The sequence below is a fragment of the Acomys minous genome (assembly GCF_964271855.1).
Source record: "Acomys minous genome assembly, chromosome: 15".
Lineage (NCBI taxonomy): Eukaryota > Metazoa > Chordata > Mammalia > Rodentia > Muridae > Acomys > Acomys minous.
In genome coordinates, this window is record NC_140497.1 from 97,844,072 (window position 1) to 97,865,793 (window position 21,722).

Sequence of the window (21,722 nt, forward strand, 5' to 3'; positions counted from 1 at the left end):
GAAGAAAATTTAGTGGGAGGATCACTGAAGCAGAATTATGTAGCTGTTTAAAATGTTTGTTTTTGAGAACCATTTTAAATTTAAGTCTGTCAAAAATACTGAGAGTATTAAATCTTAGTAAAGCCAGTTGGGGCTGGAAAAATAGCTCACCAGTCAAAAGTACTGTGGCTGGGTGTGGTGGCACATGCCTTTAATCCCAGCACTCGGGAGGCAGAGGCAGGCGGATCGCTGTGAGTTCGAGGCCAGCCTGGTCTACAAAGCAAGTCCAGGACAGCCAAGGCTACACAGAGAAACCCTGTCTCGAAAAACAAAAACAAAAACAAAACAAAAACAAAAAAAAAACAAAAAAGAGTGCTGTGGAGAGGACCTGAGTTTGGTTGCTTATGCCTAGGTCAGCAGCTCACAATTGCCTTTAACTCTGGCTCCAGGGGGATCCAATGGCCTCTCTGTAATCACCTGTGTGCATGTGCACATATGCATGAATACCCTACATAAACACATTTAATTAAAAATAATCTTTTTAAGGTTTATTTTTTTATTTAGTATACAGTGTTCTGGCTTGCATACCTGAAGAAGGCACCAGATCTCATAGATGGTTGTGAGCCATCATATGGTTGTTGGGAATTGAACTCATGGCCTTTGGAAGCGCAGTCAGTGCTCTTAACCTCTGAGCCATCTCTCCAGGCCCTAAAACTAAATCTTTAGCTGGGTGTGGTGGTGCATGCCTTTAATCCCAGCACTCAGGAGGCACAGGCCAGCCTGGTATACAAAGTGAGTCCAGGACAGCCAAGGCTACACAGAGAAACCTTGTCTCAAAAAACAATAAATAAATAAATCTTAAAAAAAAAAAAAAAGCAGAAATTGGATTAAAGCATGAACTTAATTTGAAAGGGGAAACAACAACGTTATGGCAAAACACTAAAACTATTCACAATGGAGCCAGCAAGATGGATCATCAAGTAAAGGCACTTGCTGCCAAGCCTGGGGATTTGAATTCAATCCTCTGGGACCCACAGGGCAGAAGAGGAAAACTCACACAAGTTGTCCTAGAGACAGACAGACACACACACACACACACACACTGACCTTTTTTCAAAAAAAAAAAAACAAAACAAAACCTGAAATCTTAGCAGATGATGACTTACACCTCTAATTCCAATGATTCAGAGGCGAGGGCAGGAGAATTGCCATCAGTTTGAGTTCTATGTGGCCATATGGTGACTTCTGGGCCCAGTCTTAGATAAAATTAAGACAGTCTCAAAAACAAACAAATCTAGCAATAGCTCCTGAATAGTAACAGAAACCTGGCATGGTGACGCAAGCTTTTAAATTCAGCAGTCCTAGCACCTAGAAAGACGAGGCAAGAGACTGTGAATTCAAGACTAGCCTGGGCTACATAGCAAGACTCTGGCAACCTCCTCTGGAAAAAAAGAAAAACCCTCAAACTAACAACAAAATTTGGCCACCTTAAACAAACTGATTTTAAAAGATAGCTTCCAGCCGGGCAGTGGCAGTGCACACTTTTAATCCCAGCACTTGGGAAGCAGAGGCAGGCAGATTGCTGTGAGTTTGAGGCCAGCCTGGTCTACAAAGCGAGTCCAGGACAGTCAACAGAGAAACCCTGTCTCAAAACAAAAACAAAAAACAAAACAAAAGCAGAACTGGCCTTAATGCTACCATTCTTTTAAAGTTATTTCTCTCTTGAACTACGATGAAGGAACTACTTCCTTTTCTTCAACTAGGCAAGGATGAATGCTGGGATTACAGACATGTACTATGATGGCCTTTTTTACTTGGCACTAGAGCAAGAACTAAAATGTCTGTGCATTCTAGTCAAGTACTCTACAAAGTTATCACAGAAAACAATTTCTTGAAATGTTTTATTGGGTGTAACTAGTGTGCTAGAAATGTACCAGGCATAACAAACAGCCTTGGGGCATACTGCATCAAAAGTTAGCCATTTTATTTTGATGTTCCTGAGTATTTATATGGCCAATTTATCCATTCACCTTTATATCCCCACATTAAAAGACATTTTCCAAAACACACTTTGCTCAGTTAAATCCTACCTTAAGGCTAGCCATGAGCCTTCCTGGGGTAGACAGGAGGCCTTCCTTCCTTTGTATAGATATATAGTTAATGATAAAAGGATCTCACCAGGGGCATGGTGGGGCACATCTTTAATCCCAGCCAGCACTCAGGGAGGCAGAGGCAGGCAGATCGATGTGAGTCGAGGCCAGCCTGGTCTACAAAGTGAGCCCAGAACAGCCAAGGCTACCAACAGAAACCCTGTCTCAAAAAAACAAAAGAAAAAAAGGGGAAAAAAGGATCTCTGTGGTCTTCAGAAAATGTGGCTGTCAGAGTTTCTATAACTAGCCAGACATGGTGCCACAAACCTATAATCTTAGCCTGGACTACCTTGTGATGCCCTGAGCCCAAAATAAAATAAGCAAGTTTGAGCTGAGGAGATGTCTTAGTGGGTAAGAGTACCTGCTGAGTAAGTTCAAGGATATCAATTCAAATCTCTAGCATTCACATAAAAACAAACAAAAACCAGGGAATGACCATATACAGTTAGCATTGGGGGGTGGGGCACAGATAAAGAATGACAACAGGAAGATTCCTGGGGCTTACTGTCTGCCAGCTTAACTCCAGGTTCAGTGAGAAATTTTAAGAAAACAAGGCAGAGAGTTATAGAACATATTGGCATCCTCTTCTGGCCTCTGCACAGGCGTGCACACACACACACATTCTCATGAGCACTAACCATGACAGCCCCTGACTGCTACCCTGACACTAGGAAGCAATGATGACAGGCAGAACCTTGGGGATCCATTCACTGACCAGACAGTCTAGGTGAGCTCAAAGTCCAACTAGAAATTACAGTGGAGAAGCAACAGAAGAAAATATCAGAATCAACCTATGGCTTCCATGTGCATAAACAGAGGTCAATATACCTTCATCCACATTCTCACATACATAAAAGCCCCCAACTGTAAAGGAATGCTTGCTTGTACCCTCCCCCCACCACATGCAGTGAAATCCTAATCCTGAACACCAAGGTATTCTGAGGTTAAGACTTTAGGGAGGTCATTTTTCTTAAAGATAAGCCTTCATAATGGGATCAGAGTTCTTATAAAAAACAAAACAAAAAACCTGGAGCTTGTTTCTTCCTCCCAACAGGTGAGGATGTCGGCTTCAGATAGCTGGTCTGATGACAAGGGCTCTCACCAGAACCATTCATGACATCACCCAGCAAGATCTTGGACCTCCAGAACAGGAAGAAATAAATACCTGCTCTAAAGTCACCCAGTTTATAGAATTTACAGCATCCCAAACAGCCTCAGAAAACATCAGTAAGCCTCATTCTTTCAGGGGAAAGATGGGACAAAAACAAAAAACACCTATATACCTAGAGTTGTTTATAAGAATTAAAGAGGCCGGGCGTGGTGGCGCACGCCTTTAATCCCAGCACTCGGGAGGCAGAGGCAGGCGGATCGTTGTGAGTTCGAGGCCAGCCTGGTCTACAAAGTGAGTCCAGGATGGCCAAGGCTACACAGAGAAACCCTGTCTCGAAAAACCAAAAAAAAAAGAGAAAGAAAGAAAAAAGAATTAAAGGACAGAACTTGGGGGGCAGAGGCAGGTGGATCTCTGTGAGTTCGAGGCCAGCCTGGTCTACAAAGTGAGTCCAGGATGGCCAAGGATACACAGGGAAACCCTGTCTTGAAAAAACAAAAAACAAAACAAAAAAAGACCCTCCATGTTACAGATATCACATTGTTGTAACTTTTTATTTTTATTTCTTGTATTCTTGTAATCAGTAATTGCTGACTATGAGAAGAGAACAGGAAAAAAAAAAAAAGACAGAATGTCATGCCAGTAGCTTTGAGTTGTTTTTACCTACTTCCAACAGCAAGAAGACTGTGAGCTGGGACTGTCTGGTGCCTTAACAGCTGGCATTATGTCTACATATCTGAGGCAGCACCTGCCCCATCACTCCTGTGCTGGAGGAAGACTTGAGGCACTCCCAGCACTAAAAGAAGCCAGTAGAAACTGTAAGCTGATGTGCACAGCAGCATCAAAGAAGAAGGGCTTCGGCAGTGGCAGTTCTGGACCCTAAGCCACAACTTACAGGCCATATTTGCTTGTTTGCTTTGGAAGTTGAGCTTACTATTCTTTTTTGTCAGTGCCTAATGAATGTAATTCCTCAATTCCATAGGCCAGGCTGGCCTAGGAGTTGCTGTATGGCCCAGCCTAGTCTCAAACTACCTGAACCCGGAGAGCTTGTTTCTATTTCTTTCTCTTTCCCTCTCTCTTTGGAGACACAGTTTCTCTGTGTAGCCTTAGCTGTCCTGGAACTCACTCCTATAGACCAGGCTGGCCTTCAACTCAGCTGCCTTTGCCTCCCAAGTGCTGAGATTAAAGGTGTGTGCCACCACGCCTATTTTATTTTTCCTAACTTTTATTTTTTGTGATTTTTCACATCATGTACCACAGTCCTGCTACTCATTATCCTATCTCCTCAAATCCACCCTTTGCCCTCATGAAACAATCAAGCATAGAAAACATCTCATTGTGGAAGCTGCAGTGTGTCACAGTGTGTCCCACAGTACATCCCTCTGTCCACACATCTTCACTTGCAAATGTTCATTTTCATGAGTTGTTGGTCTAGTTTGAGATCTATGGCTTCTATGACATCATCAATATTGGATCCTCATGGGGACTCCTCCCATTTATTATTGTTGCCCTGTGTCATGGAGATCCTGCAGCTTTGGGACAGCAGGACTGGCCCTTTCACACATCTAAACCATTTGCAGATGATACAGATCTTGGGGTGGGCCAATTCAGAGCCCCGGATATGGGCCTGGGTGGTAGCTAAGCTAGACAGCCCGCTGGCTCTCCCTTATCTGCACCTCTCTCTCTAGCACTGCTCCAGCTAAGCCACCTAATACTGCCTTCTGCTGGAAGCAGGGTCAGCTCTCCTCTCCTGCCCTCAGGGCTGGCTCACCCACACCCTCGCCTCCAGAGCCAGCTCCACAGTGCTGCCCAGTCAAGGCACTGGGGCCCACTCTCCCAAGTGTTGCACCTGTGAGGGGCTGGGCCAACTCTCCCACAATAACAAATGTGTCACAACCCAATACATATACATATAAAACTAAAAGTCATGAACAGTCCATCTTTAATTACTAAGAAATGTGTCTTGATTATTTCCTCATCTTGTTGTCCTGATTTATTATTTGGAAAGTACATGTTGTAACGAATATGTAAATAAAAGTTTGCAACTAGCAAACTAGAAAAGAAGTGGGCCAGGGAGATACCTCATCAGATAAAGGAGCTGGGACACCAAGCCTGATGGCTGAGTTTGATCTTTGGAGCTCATATAGTGGAGCTCAAAATTGGCCTTTGACCACTACTGGCCACCCTCACTGCAACATACACATGGAGTAGTGGAGGGAGAAAAATACAAAAATAAAAAATGTTTAAAAAATTTTAAATAAATAAGATTATTTTTTAAGTATAAAGGCCTTAAAATTGTTCTTGGGCTGAAGGTACAGATTATAACAGAGGCAAGCACTTCCAAGCACACAAAACCCTGGATGCCATCCCAAACAGCAAAGTTCTGTGGGGCAGTTCATGACTATAAACCTCAGCCCTCAGGAGGCTGAGGCAGGAGGATAGCTGTTAAAGGGTGGGCTGAGGGCTAAAGGTTGAGATTATGCATCAAAAACAAAACAAATCACACATTTAATTCTAGCACTCAGGAGGCAGAGGCATGCAGATCTCTGTGAGTTCAAGGCCAGTCTGATCTACAACGAGAATTCTAGGATAGCCAGGGCTGTTACACAGAGAAGCCTTGTCTGTAAAAAGCAAAAACCAAAAACCAAAACCAAAACCAAAGTACCTACCAACTTGTAAACCTTGTTAGAGTTCTGTTATAGGGCAACTTTTCTCCTGGTTACATAGATTGGGGACTCCATCTGTTTGTTACATACTAACAAGTTGTCTTTTTTTTTTTTTTTTTTTTTTACTTGCTGGTGCCTCTGGTAGTATTCTACTTGCCTTCAGAACACAAACTATAGGAAACTCTTTCAGAGATACTGATTGATGCTGGTCTTAGCACAGTAGAGAAAGAAGCTCACCAAGACGGTAAGCCTTCATTTTCCAAAGGAGCAGAGGGGTTTAGCCTTCTCGGAAAAGATACCGGCTAGCTCACTCTAGTAACTTTATTCAAACACTATACAAGGTTAACTGGGGCTGGGAAAGGTTCCAACCACTAAAGTTATCTTGCCCTTGCTGCCTGTGAGAGCAGACAACCCACACAAATCTCACTCCCCTTTAATCACGGCTAGCCAGGTTTGCCAGAAGTATCTTCGGACCAAAGGTTGGTGCAGCTGCAAGCTCTCACATAGCACCAAATGCAGACTCTTCATAGAGAAATTATCTTCAGGGTTCAAACAGTCTCAAAACAATTTCTCAGCCTCTACTGATTGACCCAAACATAGCAAAAGCTTTGTCGAAGCATTTCACTCAAAGTTAGACACAAAAGCTTTACTATACTTTCACTACACGGAGGTTTAGAGTAACTCAGTGACACCTGCCTATCATGCTCAAGGCTAGGCCCCATTTACTCACTGCAAAAGTAAATTAATCCATTTACTCTCTAAGAATCCTCCAAAATGGAGTTAGAGATGGCTCAGTGATTAAGAGCACTGCCTGCTTTTTCAGAGGTCCAGGGTTCAATTCCCAGAACCACATGACAGCTCACAACTGTCTGTAATTCCAATTCCAGGGGATCTGACACCATCACATAAACAAAGCTGTAGGAAAAACACTAATGCAGATAAAATAAAAATAAATTTCTTTTTTTAAAAAGCAATCTTCCAAAAAAACATCAATTCCATTCTAAGCCATTTCTGTGGAGAAATAAGAAAAATATAACTGAGCCAGGCATGGTGGGAGGCAGGTGGATCACTGTGAGTTCAAGGCCAGCCTTGGTCTACAAAGCGAGTCCAGGACAGCCAGGGCTACACAGAGAAACCCTATCTCAAAAAAAGAAAAAAAGAAAGAAAAAGAAAAAGAATTCCTTAGCTTTGCTAATGCTTTAGGTTACAAAGAACAAAAGACTAATATTAAGAGTATCACTCCTAAAGCTGGGGGTAGAGGGCTGCAGAAGTAAAAATAAAACTCAAAGTAGAAGAGGGGAAGATATGCATAGAAAAGTATAAAGGGGGATCAAAAGAGAAAGAGTGAACATACATCAAATATGTAAATAGCCAACCCGACTCCAAAAAGGAATCTGTATGCTATGTGCTCCTTTTAACATTCCAGTGGGAGCTAAACTAATACAGGGGGCTTTTTTTGTTTGCTTTCTGTTGCTTTCATTATTATGTACCTTGCTTTTAGTACAAAATAAGGTACTAAATGACTAGATGCCTGGCTTAGATGACTTTCAATGAGGAAAACATGGCTAAATTTTGTTTTGCACTAACAAGAGGAGTCACTACAATTAAGCATATGTACTTCAGCCAGGTGTGGTGGTGCATGCCTTTAATCCCAGCACTTGGGAGGCAGAGGCAGGAGGATCACTGTGAGTTCAAGTTCAGCCTGGTCTATAATGTGAGTCTAAATCAGCCAAGGCTACACAGAGAAACCCTGTCTCAAAAAAAGAAACAAAAACAAACATCCCCCTCAGTCACAGTCATAGGGGAGGGGAGTAAGGGGGGAAATGGGAGGGAGTGAGGAATGGGAGGATACAAGGGATGGGATTACAATTTAGATGTAATATGAATAAATTAATAAAATATATTTAAAAAACAAAAACAAACAAACAAACAAAGAAAAGAAAAGAAACCTAACCCTAACCAGGACCCTAACCCTGACCCTAACCCTAAGGGTGACCCTGATGCTAACCGTATCCCTAACCTTAACCCTAACAATAACTGTGCTTTCAAAAATGAGTGTTTTGAGCTAGACATGGTGTCTCCTGATGCCTGTAATTCCACCACTTGGAGGTGCAAACTGGTAGATCAAAGTCTTACTACATATAGTTCCCGGCTAGCCTGGCCTATCTAGGACCCTGGAGTGGAAGGGGGGAGGTTGTTGTAACTCACTTATTATATGATGCCCAAAATTTTTAATGTTTAATAAATACTGAAGTAACAGAATATCAGATCAAAAATAGTTCCCAGGAATTATTTAAGCTAACACTCATTTCATTCACAAGAACAGAAAGACATGATTAAGTAAATTTTTTACATTTCCAGAGTTGGAGGAAAAATGAAATCTTCTATTACTACATTTCTTCTAGGACATACTAAACATGATCACTTGAGGATTATGTAGATGTTAAGCAACAATACTAGGCTTTTAAAAGGTGGGGGGAACAAGCACAACTATAAATAAGCAAGTCACCTTAATATGCTGAGAGAGGAAAAACACACCCCAAGATCACAGTATGTCTTATCAAATTCAAAATGTCACACAGCAACGCAATTCCAAGAAGGAGTTTCCAGCATTTAATCACTATTCCAAAATTAAATTCTACCTGACAGAACTTCTTGCTGATCATTAACATAAAAGGAGAATCATCAGCATTAAGCCATCTAAACAGCAACACTGCCCTGTACAACAAGCATTGTATCTCTAATTCTAGCCCTTCCTTGGTAACACGTTTACGTAAGTAAGCCAAAACAGCAACAAAACTTAGTGCTAATTTATCAAACCCATTAATCAGAAATTGGAAAAAAATTACTATGTTCATAAAGCCAAACTGGATGTCTTCACACATTGGCATATAAATATAGTGTACACCAAATAAAAATTGCTTATACCCCCTGAAAGCAAATCTATCTAACAAACTTTATTTTTACTGTGCCCCAGTTACATAAACACCTAAGGGGAACACAGAAAGAAGCATTTGAATTTTAACCACTTAAAAAGTGACTTTTCTTTTATTATATTGCTCTCCACTTTTATGACTCCTTAACACCATAAACTTCTCTATACTCTAGTCAAAAGAGCTGTTAACCTTGACATTTTATGGTCACTCTAAAACAAATTAAATGTTTTAGTTTTGCATATTTTAATTAAAAGAGTGCTATTTCCACCCTCTAGGTTGGAGGGTATAAAAACCCACCCCCAATAATTAGCACATAAGCATTATCTGGTGGAAAGATACAGCAGACTATTGCATTATAAAACCATGAGTCATCACCTAGTTCACTCAGCAGATTCTGGTAAACACAAATGACATGTCCTGTGTGATCACTCCGGGGTTATCACACATGCATGAACTATACAGTCTTACCGGATTATATATAGCAAATCAAACAAAAGAGCAAAATCATGTATAAAAAGTTCTGCCACAGAAAAGGTGCACATAGTGCAAACGACCTTCCAAACTTTTGCTCCAGTATTACTTTTCCCCAGCCCTAATTCCATTGACACTGTAATTGCAGCTAGTGTAAACAGAAAACAAAAGAACACCTAAAGTTGAGGTTAAGGTCCTCAACATTCATCTGACCATCTCAACACCACAGTCCAGAGAGCTAACAAAGCCCCTGGGCAACCTAACAGCGCTCTTCACTTATTTGCCTTAGAATCAGAAAAGTCTCGATCAAGGAAATGTCACAACAGGAATGCACGGTTTCAGAGGATTCTAAGACCGCATTCTCAACATCAACGTCTACCTCAGCCCAAGAATGCGCTGACCACTAAAAAGCCAATCGTTTCAATTAGATCCAGGAAGCCTCCAAGAAACAGAGAGAGAGAGAGAGAGAGAGAGAGAGAGAGAGAGAGAGAGAGAGAGAGAGAGAGAGAGAGAGAGAGAGAGAGAGAAGGGAGGGAACCTCTTGAACAGAGTCGGTTAGGGAGAGAGAAGTGAAGATCGTCAGGGAAGAAAGAACCAGAGGAAGCACAGAAGCGAAGACAGGAGTTGCTTCCCCAAAGACGGGACTCTCTACCACGCAGGTCGACGCGCAGAACTCCAAGGAGAACCAGAGGGAACCGCTCGTCGCTATTCCCGGGGACTCCTGCGGCTCCCCAGAACCTGGCAGGTGAAGAGAAAAGACCAAAACGCTGGCGGCGACCGGCAGGACCCAGAGGTCCCGCAGAAAGCAGCTAGGAGGCTGGGTCATTCCCCGGCTCGGCCGCGCCCCTGGCACCCTGCACCGGGATATCGCCGCCTGGCCAGGACCAAGTTGGGCAGCGGCAGCGCAGACAAAGAGACCGGCCAGCCGGCAGCCTCAGCCCACTTACGTGGAGAGTTTCCGGGTCCAGAAGAGGCCCCCCGGCCACAGCTCCTGGAGCTGCACGGCACGGCCCAGGTTGCTCTTGATCTGCGCCAGCTGCACGTCGGACTCGGCGTCCAGCCGCTCGGCGTAGGGCAGAAGCTTGTTGTACACGATCTCCTTCTGCGGGACGAAGGCCCGCGGGCCCAGCCCCGGCAGCCCGCCAGGCTCGGGGGGCTCCCCGCCGCCCGCCCGCTCCGGCGCCTCCATTAGCCCGGGGCCGCCCCCGACCCGCCCCCGGCCCCCCGCCCCGCTGCGGGCTCTGCCTCCTCCGCGTCGCGTCGCCCTAGGCCCGACCGCTGGGCGCCCCCGGCTGCCCGGCGCGCTGCTGGACCCCGCGCGGCGCCCGGTTCGTTGGCGGCGGCAGCGACTGCTCTGCCGGGTCCGCTCCGGCTCGTCTGGTGACGCTGCAGCCGCTGTGCCCAGAGGTTCCGGACGGGCCTCAAGTCACTTCCGGGGCGGGGCGGGGCGGGGCCGCGGAGGTGACGGGGAGGCTTTCTGGGAGACTGCTGAGTTTGGTGTCAGCTGCGGTCGCTATAACAGGCTGCCTGCGAGAAACAAGAGACCCAGAGAGCAGATCCATCTACCTCTCCACTCCCAGGACCCTCTTTTCTGGGCCAGTTTATGGAAGAGCAGCTTGTATCTCAGTTTGGGCGGAGTGCTGACACAGAGGCAGTATGATCAGGAAGTGTTCAAGGCCGGCCTTGGTTACTTAGTGAGTTTGGACTAGACTGGCAACATGAGACACTATCTTTTTAAAAAAGCATTTATGGAAGAACCTGCATACCCTGTAGTACTCTGTATTCCTCGTCCCCTTTAAGCTCCCACCTTTCTGGTGTTCCCCCTGGCCACGCTCATCCAAAGAAAATACTCAACAAAAATTAGTGAAACTGCCTCTTATGTCATCCTCTCATTTTAGACTCCCATGGACAGTTTAAGAATGCCTAGTTCTGACCTTAAGAATTTAAGAGGCCTGCGGAACTACAAACTAGTGAATTCAAGACAACTGGATAAATACCGAGCTATCTGGGAATTCTAACTGAAGGCATATCACTTCCCTGTAAGGTTGAGGGCAATGTAATTTAGATTTAAAAAAAAAAAAAAAAAGAAAGGAAGGAAGGAAGGAAGAAAGAAAAAAAAAAGCTGACACAAGGCTGAGGCTGCAAGCTTGTTTTCTAGTAATTCAAAATTCAGAGTGGCTGCCAGGGCGTGGTAGTGCATGCCTTTAATCCCAGCACTCAGGGTGGATCACTGTGAGTTTGAGGCCAGCCAGGTCTACAAAGGGAGACCAGATAGTGAAAGCCCTTCGCAAGAAAGACAACAAGCAGAAACAGCTTTGAAGAAAGCAAATGTGTTAAGTATGTGAACATACCTGTGTGTTGAGGGGGTTCTCTTAGCTGGTAAACAAATGAATTTATAAATATATAGGGAATAAGAAAAGTTTGAAAAGAAGAGACCTCTAAGAAAATCCACATTTAAAAATGGGCAATAAAGGGGAGGTGGACTACAAGGAATATTTATTTGCAGGGTGCAGTAAGGAGCTGGAGAAACGGCTCAGAGCTTAAAAACAGGTGCTGTTTGGAGGGGGTTGGGGGGTGGCATCGGGGGTAGTGGCACACACCTTTAATCTCTGCACTGGGAGGCAGAGGCAGGTGGATCCCTATGAGTTCAAGGCCAGCCTGATCAACAGAGCAAGTTCCAGGACAGCTAGAGCTGTTACAGAGAGAAAACCTGTCTTGAAAAACAAAACAACACACAAAACAAAACACACACACACACACACACAAAAAAAAAAAAACAGGTGCTGTTCTTGCCAGGCAAGGTGGCTCACTCCTGAAACTCCAGCACTGGGGAGACAGAGGCAGGCAGATCGCTGTGAGTTCAAGGCCAGCCTGGTCTACAAAGGGAGTCTAGGACAGCCAAAGCTACACAGAGAAACCCTGTCCCTGTCATGGAAAACAAACAAACAAAAAACAGGTGCTGTTCTTGTGAGGATTAGTTTGGTCCACAGTACCCAAGCAGGCTGCTCACAAGTGTTAGTAACATTGATACCAGAGGATCCACAGATCCACACCCAGACTCACACATATATACATAATTTTTAAAAACATTAAAAAAATAAGGGCCATGTGTGGTGGCTAACACCTTTAATCCCAGCACTCAGGAGGCAGAGGCAGGTGGATCACTGTGAGTCCGAGGCCAGCCTGGTCTACAAAACGAGTCCAGGACAGCCAAGGCTAACACAGAGAAACCCTCTGTCTCAAAAAAAAATTAATTAATTAATTAAAATATTTAAAAAATAAAGATATGAAGTATTTAGGGAGAGGAGATAGACATTACTAAAACTGCAGTATTTCAGAGGGAAGAAATGATCAATTCTATCATAGATAGCTGGCAGGTCAAATGAAATAAAGCCTGAGACAGGTTTATAGAATTTATTGATAAAACAGATAAGAACAGTTTGATGAGTGTAGAGGTGGAATATGACTACAATGTCAAAGGACAAATGGAAAATGGGAAAGTGAGTAAATATAAACATTTTAAAATTGTGGACAGAGGGGCCAGGCATGGTGGCGCACACCTTTAATCCCAGCACTCGGGAGGCAGAGGCAGGCAGATCGCTGTGAGTTCGAGACCAGCCTGGTCTACAAAGTGAGTCCAGGACAGCCAAGGCTACACAGAGAAACCCTGTCTCAAAGAAAACAAAACAAAACAAAACAAAAAGTGGATAGAATAGGGAAAGGGGGGGGAGCAGGAGGGCAGGAGAGCCTTCCAGTCTGATAAATGAGAAAAGCAATGTTTTTGTGTTGGTGTTGGCTGCCATGTTGAGCACTTCTCCCTGCAGTGCTTTATCCACATTATCTTCTTAAGTTCTCTAAACGCAGAGAAGGAATTGAGAGTATTTGAGTGTTTGGAATGTAATATGGTTGAAGTCTAAGTGAAGAGAGAGTAAAAGACGGACTGGGAGAAAATAAAAACATGAACGGACTAAAACCCCAGCCCTGGAAGTCCCAGTAATATAAGGCCTGACACCCACTCAGGTGTGACTGACAGCGAAAGGCAAAGGAGCTGAAGGGATGGTGTTAACCCCACTGCGTGAGCATAACACTACTACCACAATCTTTGAGCCAAATTTCAAGCAAGCTTTATAAACTGCTGACCAAGATGATAGACTCTGGTCAGGTCCATACCCAGTACTCCAAGAGAATGGCCTCAAATTAGCTCAGTCCAGTGCTTATAAACGGCAAAACTCAGAAGACCATGTGTTTTCCATCTTCATCCAATCAGGGGAAAGCTTACATCCTGATGTTCTTCCTACGTACCTCCTGCCCATGTGTGATCAAGCACTTCTTAAGAAGTTGGGGGGGAAAAAAAGGAAAAAAAAAGAAGTTGGGGAAACCAAGCTTCTCTAACTCCCCCATCCCTCACCCCCCCAAGACAGGGTCTCTCTGTGTAGCCTTGGCTGTCCTGGACTTGCTTTGTAGACCAGGCTGGTGTGTAACTCACAGCGATCCACCTGCCTCTGCCTCCCTGAGTGCTGGGATTAAAGGTGTGCGCCACCACGCCCAGCCCAAAACGAGGTTTTTTACTGAAGCAAAAGCACCACAGCTTGTTATCTTACATGACCAACAGCCTCCAGCATTCCATGACGTTATCTGCCCTTGGCCAAGTGGGACTTACAAGTTTATCTGTCCTTGGCCAAGTGGGACTTACAAGTTTATCTGAGCTTGGGCAAATGGGGCTTATAGAATAGAGGCAGTTTTGTTTTATAGATCTCTCTCTCTCTCTCTCTCTCTCTCTCTCTCTCTCTCTCTCTCTTTTGTTTTTTGTTTTGTTTTTCAAGACAGGGTTTCTCTGTGTAGCCTTGGCTGTCCTAGACTCCCTTTGTAGACCAGGCTGGCCTTGAACTCACAGCTATCCGCCTGCCTCTGTCTCCCAAGTGCTGGGATTAAAGGTGTGCACCACCACCGCCCGGCTATAGATCTCTTAAACACTGTAATTTAAACTTAAAACATAACTTTAGCTCTCACAATGGCTTAGTGGATTCAGAGCACACGCTGCTCTTCCTGGGAACCTGAGTTCAGTTCCCCAGTCATAACTATCTGTAACTCCAGCTCTTGGAGATCTAATGTTCTCTTCTGGTCTCCTTAGGAACCCACACACAGACACACCCACATACAGATCAAATAATTACTTTTGTTAAAGAAAAGAGATTTCATTCATATTGCAGAAAAGAAAAAGGAATTCGGTTCCCAGATTCTTTTGGATTACTAGCATATTTATTTTATTTTGAGAATTTTTTTGTTTTGCACATGAGCTATAAATAGGAGAAGTATGTAGGAGGGCAGGGGCCAAAAAGTATGTTTCATTAAGCAGTGCTAGCCCAGGCTTAGGCTGTTCATCTCCTCCCACTTCCAGATAACGCTAATTGCTATCATTACCTGGGGGAACCAATTTAGTTTTTGCTCTGTGGTATAGCCAATCCATCTAAGTAACTGTTTTCATCTGTAAGGATTTGGAATCAGAAGTGGCTGAGTTTAGGACAGTGACCTATCTCTATGCTTCAGCCTCAAGGGGATGAGATAGGTTGAGCACATCATCCTGACACTCCATCCTGATTGTTGTGGTTATGATGGACACAAAATGAAGGTAGAAGTACCAAGCTAAAGCTGTCTCTGCTTCTAAATGCTTGTTATAGACTTAGGTCCCCATGAGACAATGTGAAGATTAGTCTGAACAAGGAATCCAGAATTGAAATGTTTGGATTCCAGATGTTGAAGAAGTTCCAGATGATTTTGTCAAAGATCTCTCTCTCTCTCTCTCTCTCTCTCTCTCTCTCTCTCTCTCTCTCTCTCTCTCCTCTCTCTCTCTCTCTCGTCAAAGCTCTCTTAAAGCATACATCTAAACTGGAAGTGAAAGTGAAAAAAAAAATTGGAGCTAAAGAAACAGCATTCCTTTCTATTATTCTTCACAAAATTTGAGAGACAGTCCCCCTGTCTCTCATGTGATGGCCCATGCCTTTTACTTCAGCATTCTGGAGGCAGAGGCCTGTCTGTTCTACCTAGTAAGACTGTGGTGATGCAGGCCCTTAATTCCAGGACTCAGGAGACAGAGGCAGCCTGGTTTACAAAGCAAGTCCAGGACAGCAAGGCTACACAGAGAAACCCTGTCTCAAAACAAAAATAAATAAATAAATAAATAAATAAATAAATAAATAAATAAATAAACAAAACAAAAAAACCCCAAACAACACAAAAAAAAACTCTCTTTTTTTAAACTTTAAAATTCCATTAAAATGTCTACATGTGAGAAATGGGGAGGCCAGATACTTCTTCGAGTACCAGAGTCTATTTATTATTGGAGACAGTAAACAAAGTCTGAGATAAGTTTTCTCTGCCTATTTTTATCTTTTGGAGATGGCTTCTTATTATTATTTTTTTCTTTTCTTTGAGACATGGTTTCTCTGTGTAGCCTTGACTCTGCTGGACTCACTTTGTAGACCAGGCTGGCCTTGAACTCACAACAATCTGTCTGCCTCTGCCTCCCAAGTACACTCTGGCTTCTTATCACAAGTCCTCAAGGCAGCTTGAGAGCTAGAAAATGCACTGGCTTTACAAAGTGTGTGTGTGTGTGTGTGTGTTTTGTTTGTGAGTAACAGCCTCAAGTCATGAGGAATGGAGTCAAGCTATATTGGAAGATAGATCCAAGCCACAGAAAACTGCTGAGCCCCAGCCTGATCTTTCTGCTCCACCTGTAGAAACAGTAGGCCCTGCTAGCAAAATCAACTTTACCTGGCTCCCAATCAAGGCACAGAAACAGCTGCAACCATCTGATTATATATGTGTGTGTGTGTATATATGTGGTTATATGTGTATATACATTGTGTGCATGTGTGTATATACATATATCTGTCAATGCCAAAACTGTTCTCACATTAAAGGGAACTGAGTGATATTTTGGAGCTGACCATGCATGATCATGGCCTGGGATCACAGAATCAGTTTTACCTCTCTTCCACTATGGAATTAATTGGCTACATGAGATTTTTATTAGTTATAGAACAAAGGAAATTATAAACCAAATTGTTTATCAAAACATTGGTGGTGCACTAGTGTGTGTGTGACAGCAAAGCAAGGAAAGTGGCTCTTGCATTTCAGACGCTATCAGATAATGTCATTAGCCTTGAATTGGTGAAGGCTGGTGGTTTGCTAACAAGTATGAGGTTAAAATAGTCACTTGGGAGTTAAGTCAGACACAGGTGTGATCAATGGACTATCAATAGCCCAAAGTAATTTGGCTCTAGTTTGCAACGTTTTAACTCTCCTCAACCTTGAAGTTGAGTGGTTTACTTGGTCCTGGTGAATCTTTAGCAAAAGCAGTATGTAACCTTTTTATACCTCTGTGAGTTCCAGGCCAGCCCGGCCTACAGAATGAGTCCAGGACAGCCAAGGTAACGCAGAGAAGCCAAATAAAACCAAAACCAAACCATTCAGAACTTGATCTTGAGTTCATCTCAATGTCCCTACCTCAGCACTGGGAGGAGGACTAGAGGCTCAGGCAGCACTCGGCCTACCTAGAAGGAATAAAAACACACTTGAGTCCTTTTTTTAACTCTCAAATGATGGAAGTATTTGGCCCCAAGAAATTAAAATTTACCAGGAATCTCTTGTTAGGAAAAGCCCTTGGGGCTGCCAGAAGAGGAGCTTGTCTCCTGGATATGTACAACTTGTCAGCGTGCTGGCAGAAAACTCAGGCTGCAATAGTGAAAGGCAAGGCCAGGCCTTGTCCAAACTGCTCAGTTATATTTATCTCGTCTCCTATGTAAACCTACCCCGAGCACAGAATCTCAGAGTTGGACTAATTATAGGCCTTAGGGCCACAGCCTGTGCTCCAGCAAGCCAGATTCAGCCACCCTCAGTAAACCAAAGAGTCAAAATAAGTTAAAAACATAAAAGAGGAAATATATTCAGTGTAGCTACATTGAGGAGAGAGACAAGGAGTTACAGATGTTCCATTTTAGATATAATATAGTACAAGAAAGTGGTAAATAGTGACCATGGACACAAAGCTTGGCAATAGAGTGCTTGTTGCACAATCATGATGGCAAGAGTTTGGATCTGAGTACCCATATAACAAGCTGACACACTGTGCACACCTGTAACCCATATAACAAGCTGACACACTGTGCACACCTGTAACCCATATAACAAGCTGACACACTGTGCACACCTGTAACCCCAGCTTTAAGGAGTTGTTAGGGATTTCTGACTTCCAGTGAGCCCAGGTTCAGTGAGAGACACTGCCTCAAAGGAATAGCGAGCCAGTGAGACAGGACAATACCCAGTGTTTTCCTTAGAAACGGTGACTTTGCTTTAAGAATTATGCTTTACAGTGTGTTTCTTCCTGAAACAAACACGTTTGTACATTGACTGTGCTTCCAAAAATGAGTGTTTTTACAACTTCTCAAACTAAAGTGGAACTTACTAACCTTGGTGTTGCATGTGTTCACTTTCATTAGAAATGAAACCCTAACCCTAACTCTAGCCCTGACCCTAACACAATGTTTTCCTTAGAAACGGTGACTTTGCTTTAAGAAAGATGCTTTACAGTGTGTTTATTCCTGAAACAAACACATTTGTACAAGTACTGTGCTTTCAGAAATGAGTGTTTCTACAAGCTTTCAAACAAAAGAAGCAACTTATAAATGTATGTTGTATGTGTTCACTTTCATTAGAAAGGGGTTTTCCCCCAAAAGAATGATGTCTTAGAGTGTAAAGCTTAGATTTAGTGAGAGAAGGTTACACATGTGTTTGTTTAATGTATTCAGTTTTCTTTAGGAACAGTTTCTTTGCTTTAAGATCGAAGCATTACATGGTGTTTCTTTCTTAAAGAAACATGTTTGTACAAGTACTGTGCTTTCAGAAATGAGTGTTTCTACAAGTTTTCAAACTAAAGAAGCAACTTACTAAATGTGAGTGTTGTATGTGATCATTTTCAGTAGAAACAGATTTTCTTTTCCTAAGGAATTATGTTATAGAGTGCACAGATTTTGCCAAGCAATGCAGTTGCACAGGTTCTGAGTAAGTGATTATGCTTAGTGAAATCAACGTTTCTCACACTTTTCTAAGAGAAACAAGCTTAGATTTAGTGAGAAAAGCTTACACATGTGTTTTTTTAGTGTATTCAGTTTTCCTTAGACATGGTTACTTTGCTTCAAGACAGATGTGTTACAGTGTTTCTTCCCAAAACAAACACATCTTTACAAGTACTGTGCTTTCATAAATGAGTGTTTGTACAAGTTTTCAAACTAAAAAGCAACTTACTAACATGTTTTTTCTTTTTTTGAGACAGTGTCTCTCTGTGTAGCCTTGGCTATCCTGGACTCACTCTGTAGACCAGGCTGGCCTCGAACTCACAGCAATCTGCCTGCCTCTGCCTCCCAAGTGCTGAGATTAAAGGCATGCGCCACCATGCCCAGCTGACTAACATGTTTTATGTGTTCACTTCTTTTTGTTTGTTTGTTTGTTTGTTTTGAAACAGGGTTTCTCTGTGTAGCCTTGGCTGTCCTGGACTTGCTTTGTAGACCAGGCTGGCCTCGAACTCATAGCGATCCACTTGCCTCTGCCTCCCGAGTGCTGGGATTAAAGGCGTGCGCCATCACACCCGGCTTATGTGTTCACTTTTGTTAGAAACAAAACCTTAATAATAACCCTAACACTGACCCTGAGCCTAACCCCAACTCTAACCAAACCCTACCCTTTTTAAAAAAAGTAATTTATTCAGATTACATCTAATTTTTCTCCCATCCCTTGCATCCTCCCGTTTCTCCCTCCCTCCCCTTTCACCCTATTCCCCTCTCCTATGTCTGTGACTGATGGGGACCTCCTGCCCTACTATATGGTCATAGGCTATCAAGTCTCATCTTGGTAGCCTGCCTATCTTTTCTCTGAGTGCCACCCGGCCTCCCCACCACGGGGAAGTAGCCAAATATGGGTGACCAGAGTTCATGTCAGAGTCAGTCCCCATTCTCCACACAACTGTGGAGAATGTTCTGTCCATTGGCTAGATCCAAATCAGGGTTCAATGCTTACTTCATGTATTGTCCTTGATTGGTGCAGTAGTTTGAGCAGAACCCCTGGGCCCAGATCTGCCTGTCATGATGTTCTTCTTGTAGGTTTCTAGGACCCTCTGGATCCTTCTATTTCCCCATTCTCCCATACTTCTCTTACCTAGAATCCCAATAGGATGTCCTCACAACTAGCACAATCTCCTGGTAAGTGAAGACTTTCATGGGACATGCCTCTTGGGCTAGTGTCCAATTATAAGTGAGCATATACCATGTGAGTCTCTCTGCTTCTGGGTTAACTCACTCAGTATGATCATTTCTGGTTCCATCCATTTGTTCACAAGGATTTCCTTGTTTTTTATAGCTGAGTAGTATTCCATAGTGTAAATGTACCACAATTTCTTTACCATTCTTCGACTGAGGGGCATTTAGGTTGTTTCCAGGTTCTGGCTATTATGAATAAGGCTGCTATGAACATGGTTGAGCATATGTCCTTATTGTGTGGTGGAGCATCTTCTGGGTATATTCCAAGGAGTGTAATAGCTGGGTCTTGAGGAAGCCCTATTCCCAGTTTTCTGAGATATCACCAGATAGATTTCCAAAGTGGTTGTACAAGTTTTAATTCCCACCAGCAATGAAGGAGTGTTCCTCTTTCTCCACATCCTTGCCAGCATGTGCTGTCACTTGAGGTTTGATCTTAGCCATTCTGATGGGTGTAAGATGGAATCTCAGGGTTGTTTTGATTTTCATTTCTCTGATGACTAAGGATGTTGAGCATTTCTTTATATGTTTCTCAGCCATTCGATATTCCTCTGTTGATAATTATCTGTTTAGTTCAGAGTCCCATTTCTTATTTGTGTTGTTTTGTTTTGGTGGTGTTTAATTTCTTGAGTTTTTTTTTATATATTTTGGATATTAGACCTTTGTCAGATATAGGGTTGGTGAAGATCTTTTCCCAGTCTGTAGGCTGTTGCTTTGTTCTCTTGACAGTGTCTTTTGCCTTTCAGAAGCTTCTCAGCCTCATGAGGTCTTATTTATTAATTGTTGACCTTAGAGCCTGGGCTATTGGATTTCGGTTCAGGAAGTTGTCTCCTGTGCCAATGAGTTCCAGGCTCTTCCCCACTTTTTCTTCTAAAAAGAGCCTTCAACAAAACAGTTCAAAATCTGAAGCCCCCCCCCCCCTTTTTAAAGCTTTTAAACATTTACTCTGTTTCTACTGGTCTCTGCAAAGTTTCTCAAACTGATTAAAACCAATTAATGTAAAAATTGTTTCTAGTTAATTTTCATAATTATAATTTAGTAATGTGTACTCTTACTAATATTTTTTTTTTGGATTTTCTAGACAGGGTCTTTCTGTGTAGCCTTGGCCATCCTAGACTCACTTTGTAGACCAGGCTGGCCTCGAACTCACAGCGATCCGCCTGCCTCTGCCTCCCGAGTGCTGGGATTAAAGGCGTGTGCCACCACCACCCGGCCTCTTACTAATAATTTTGATACCATTTTAATGGAAAAAATGCATAATCGTATTCCTCTTATCTGCTTAACATACTTTCAGGATACAATACTTTAGGTTCAGTTTTCTTAATCAATATATTTTATTACAAACATATTAACTGAGAATATATCCCTTATAACCCAACTAACTGAAACAATAGGAAAAGAGGATTAAAGAATAACAAAACCATAAGGATATCAGTTCTGAGGAACAATTCTCCTGGCGTTGCCAGCAGACTAAAAAAACAAATGAGCGTTTTCCTGTGAAACCTGAAAATGGCTGACTTTCAGATCGGCCATGGAGGCCTCTCCACCTCCAAGGAGAAACTAAGCTTTCACTGGAAGGTAATTAAGAGATAAGAAGTTCAGTCAGGCTGTGAGTGGCCTCACCCACACTTTCTGACACAAGGTCAAAGGATGAGGGAGGGATGATGACCTTGAACTAACTTCAGATTATTTTTCACTCAACCAAAGCAGAGAGCAAGATAGAACATTGAATTAGAGCCTGTGGCAGCCCACGGCTCTCATGCCAGCACTTGGGAGCCAGAGACTGGTGGATCCCTCTGAATTTGAGTCAAGCCTGGCACACAGAGAGGGTTCTGGGAAAGCCAAGGCATATTACGTATGTCCCTGCACAAAATCTAACTCTAAACGTGAAACCCTTCCCTGCACAGAAAAGACAAACCAAAGCAAAATGACAGACAGGTCTGGAGAGCAATTTGCAGGACAGCCAGGGCTGTTGCCATGAAACTCTGTCTGAAAAAAAGAAAACACCGAACCACAAAATTCCAGCCCTTGGGAGTCAGAAGCAAGTGAACCTCTGAGTCTGTGTCCATTTTGGTCTACAGAATGACTTCCTGAACAGCCACGAC

General features: G+C 43.1%; 1 protein-coding gene and 2 long non-coding RNA genes across 4 annotated transcripts in view; all 3 read right to left on the reverse strand.

The window, feature by feature from the left end:
• The window catches only part of PSME4 (proteasome activator subunit 4), a 108,835-nt gene extending 98,117 nt beyond the window's left edge, over positions 1-10,718 (reverse strand). Inside the window, exon 1 of one of the 2 annotated variants that reach the window (XM_084760719.1) lies at positions 10,258-10,718. In XM_084760719.1, coding sequence (XP_084616845.1) covers positions 10,258-10,499 — 242 coding nt within the window. In that variant the 5' untranslated portion in view covers positions 10,500-10,718. The remainder of the gene's footprint in view (positions 1-10,257) is intronic. The other variant, XM_084760720.1, reaches the window with a different exon arrangement.
• On the reverse strand, positions 527-10,251 carry LOC311585507. The gene is made up of 2 exons (XR_014775239.1): positions 5,121-10,251; positions 527-4,259 (listed from the first exon to the last, which is right to left on the reverse strand). It is a non-coding gene; the product is annotated as an uncharacterized lncRNA (long non-coding RNA).
• Positions 10,719-10,787: 69 nt separating the features above from the next.
• LOC311585509 lies at positions 10,788-13,006 on the reverse strand. Its single transcript, XR_014775241.1, has 3 exons — positions 12,871-13,006; positions 11,662-11,686; positions 10,788-10,837 (listed from the first exon to the last, which is right to left on the reverse strand). It is a non-coding gene; the product is annotated as an uncharacterized lncRNA (long non-coding RNA).
• Positions 13,007-21,722: the final 8,716 nt, after the last annotated feature.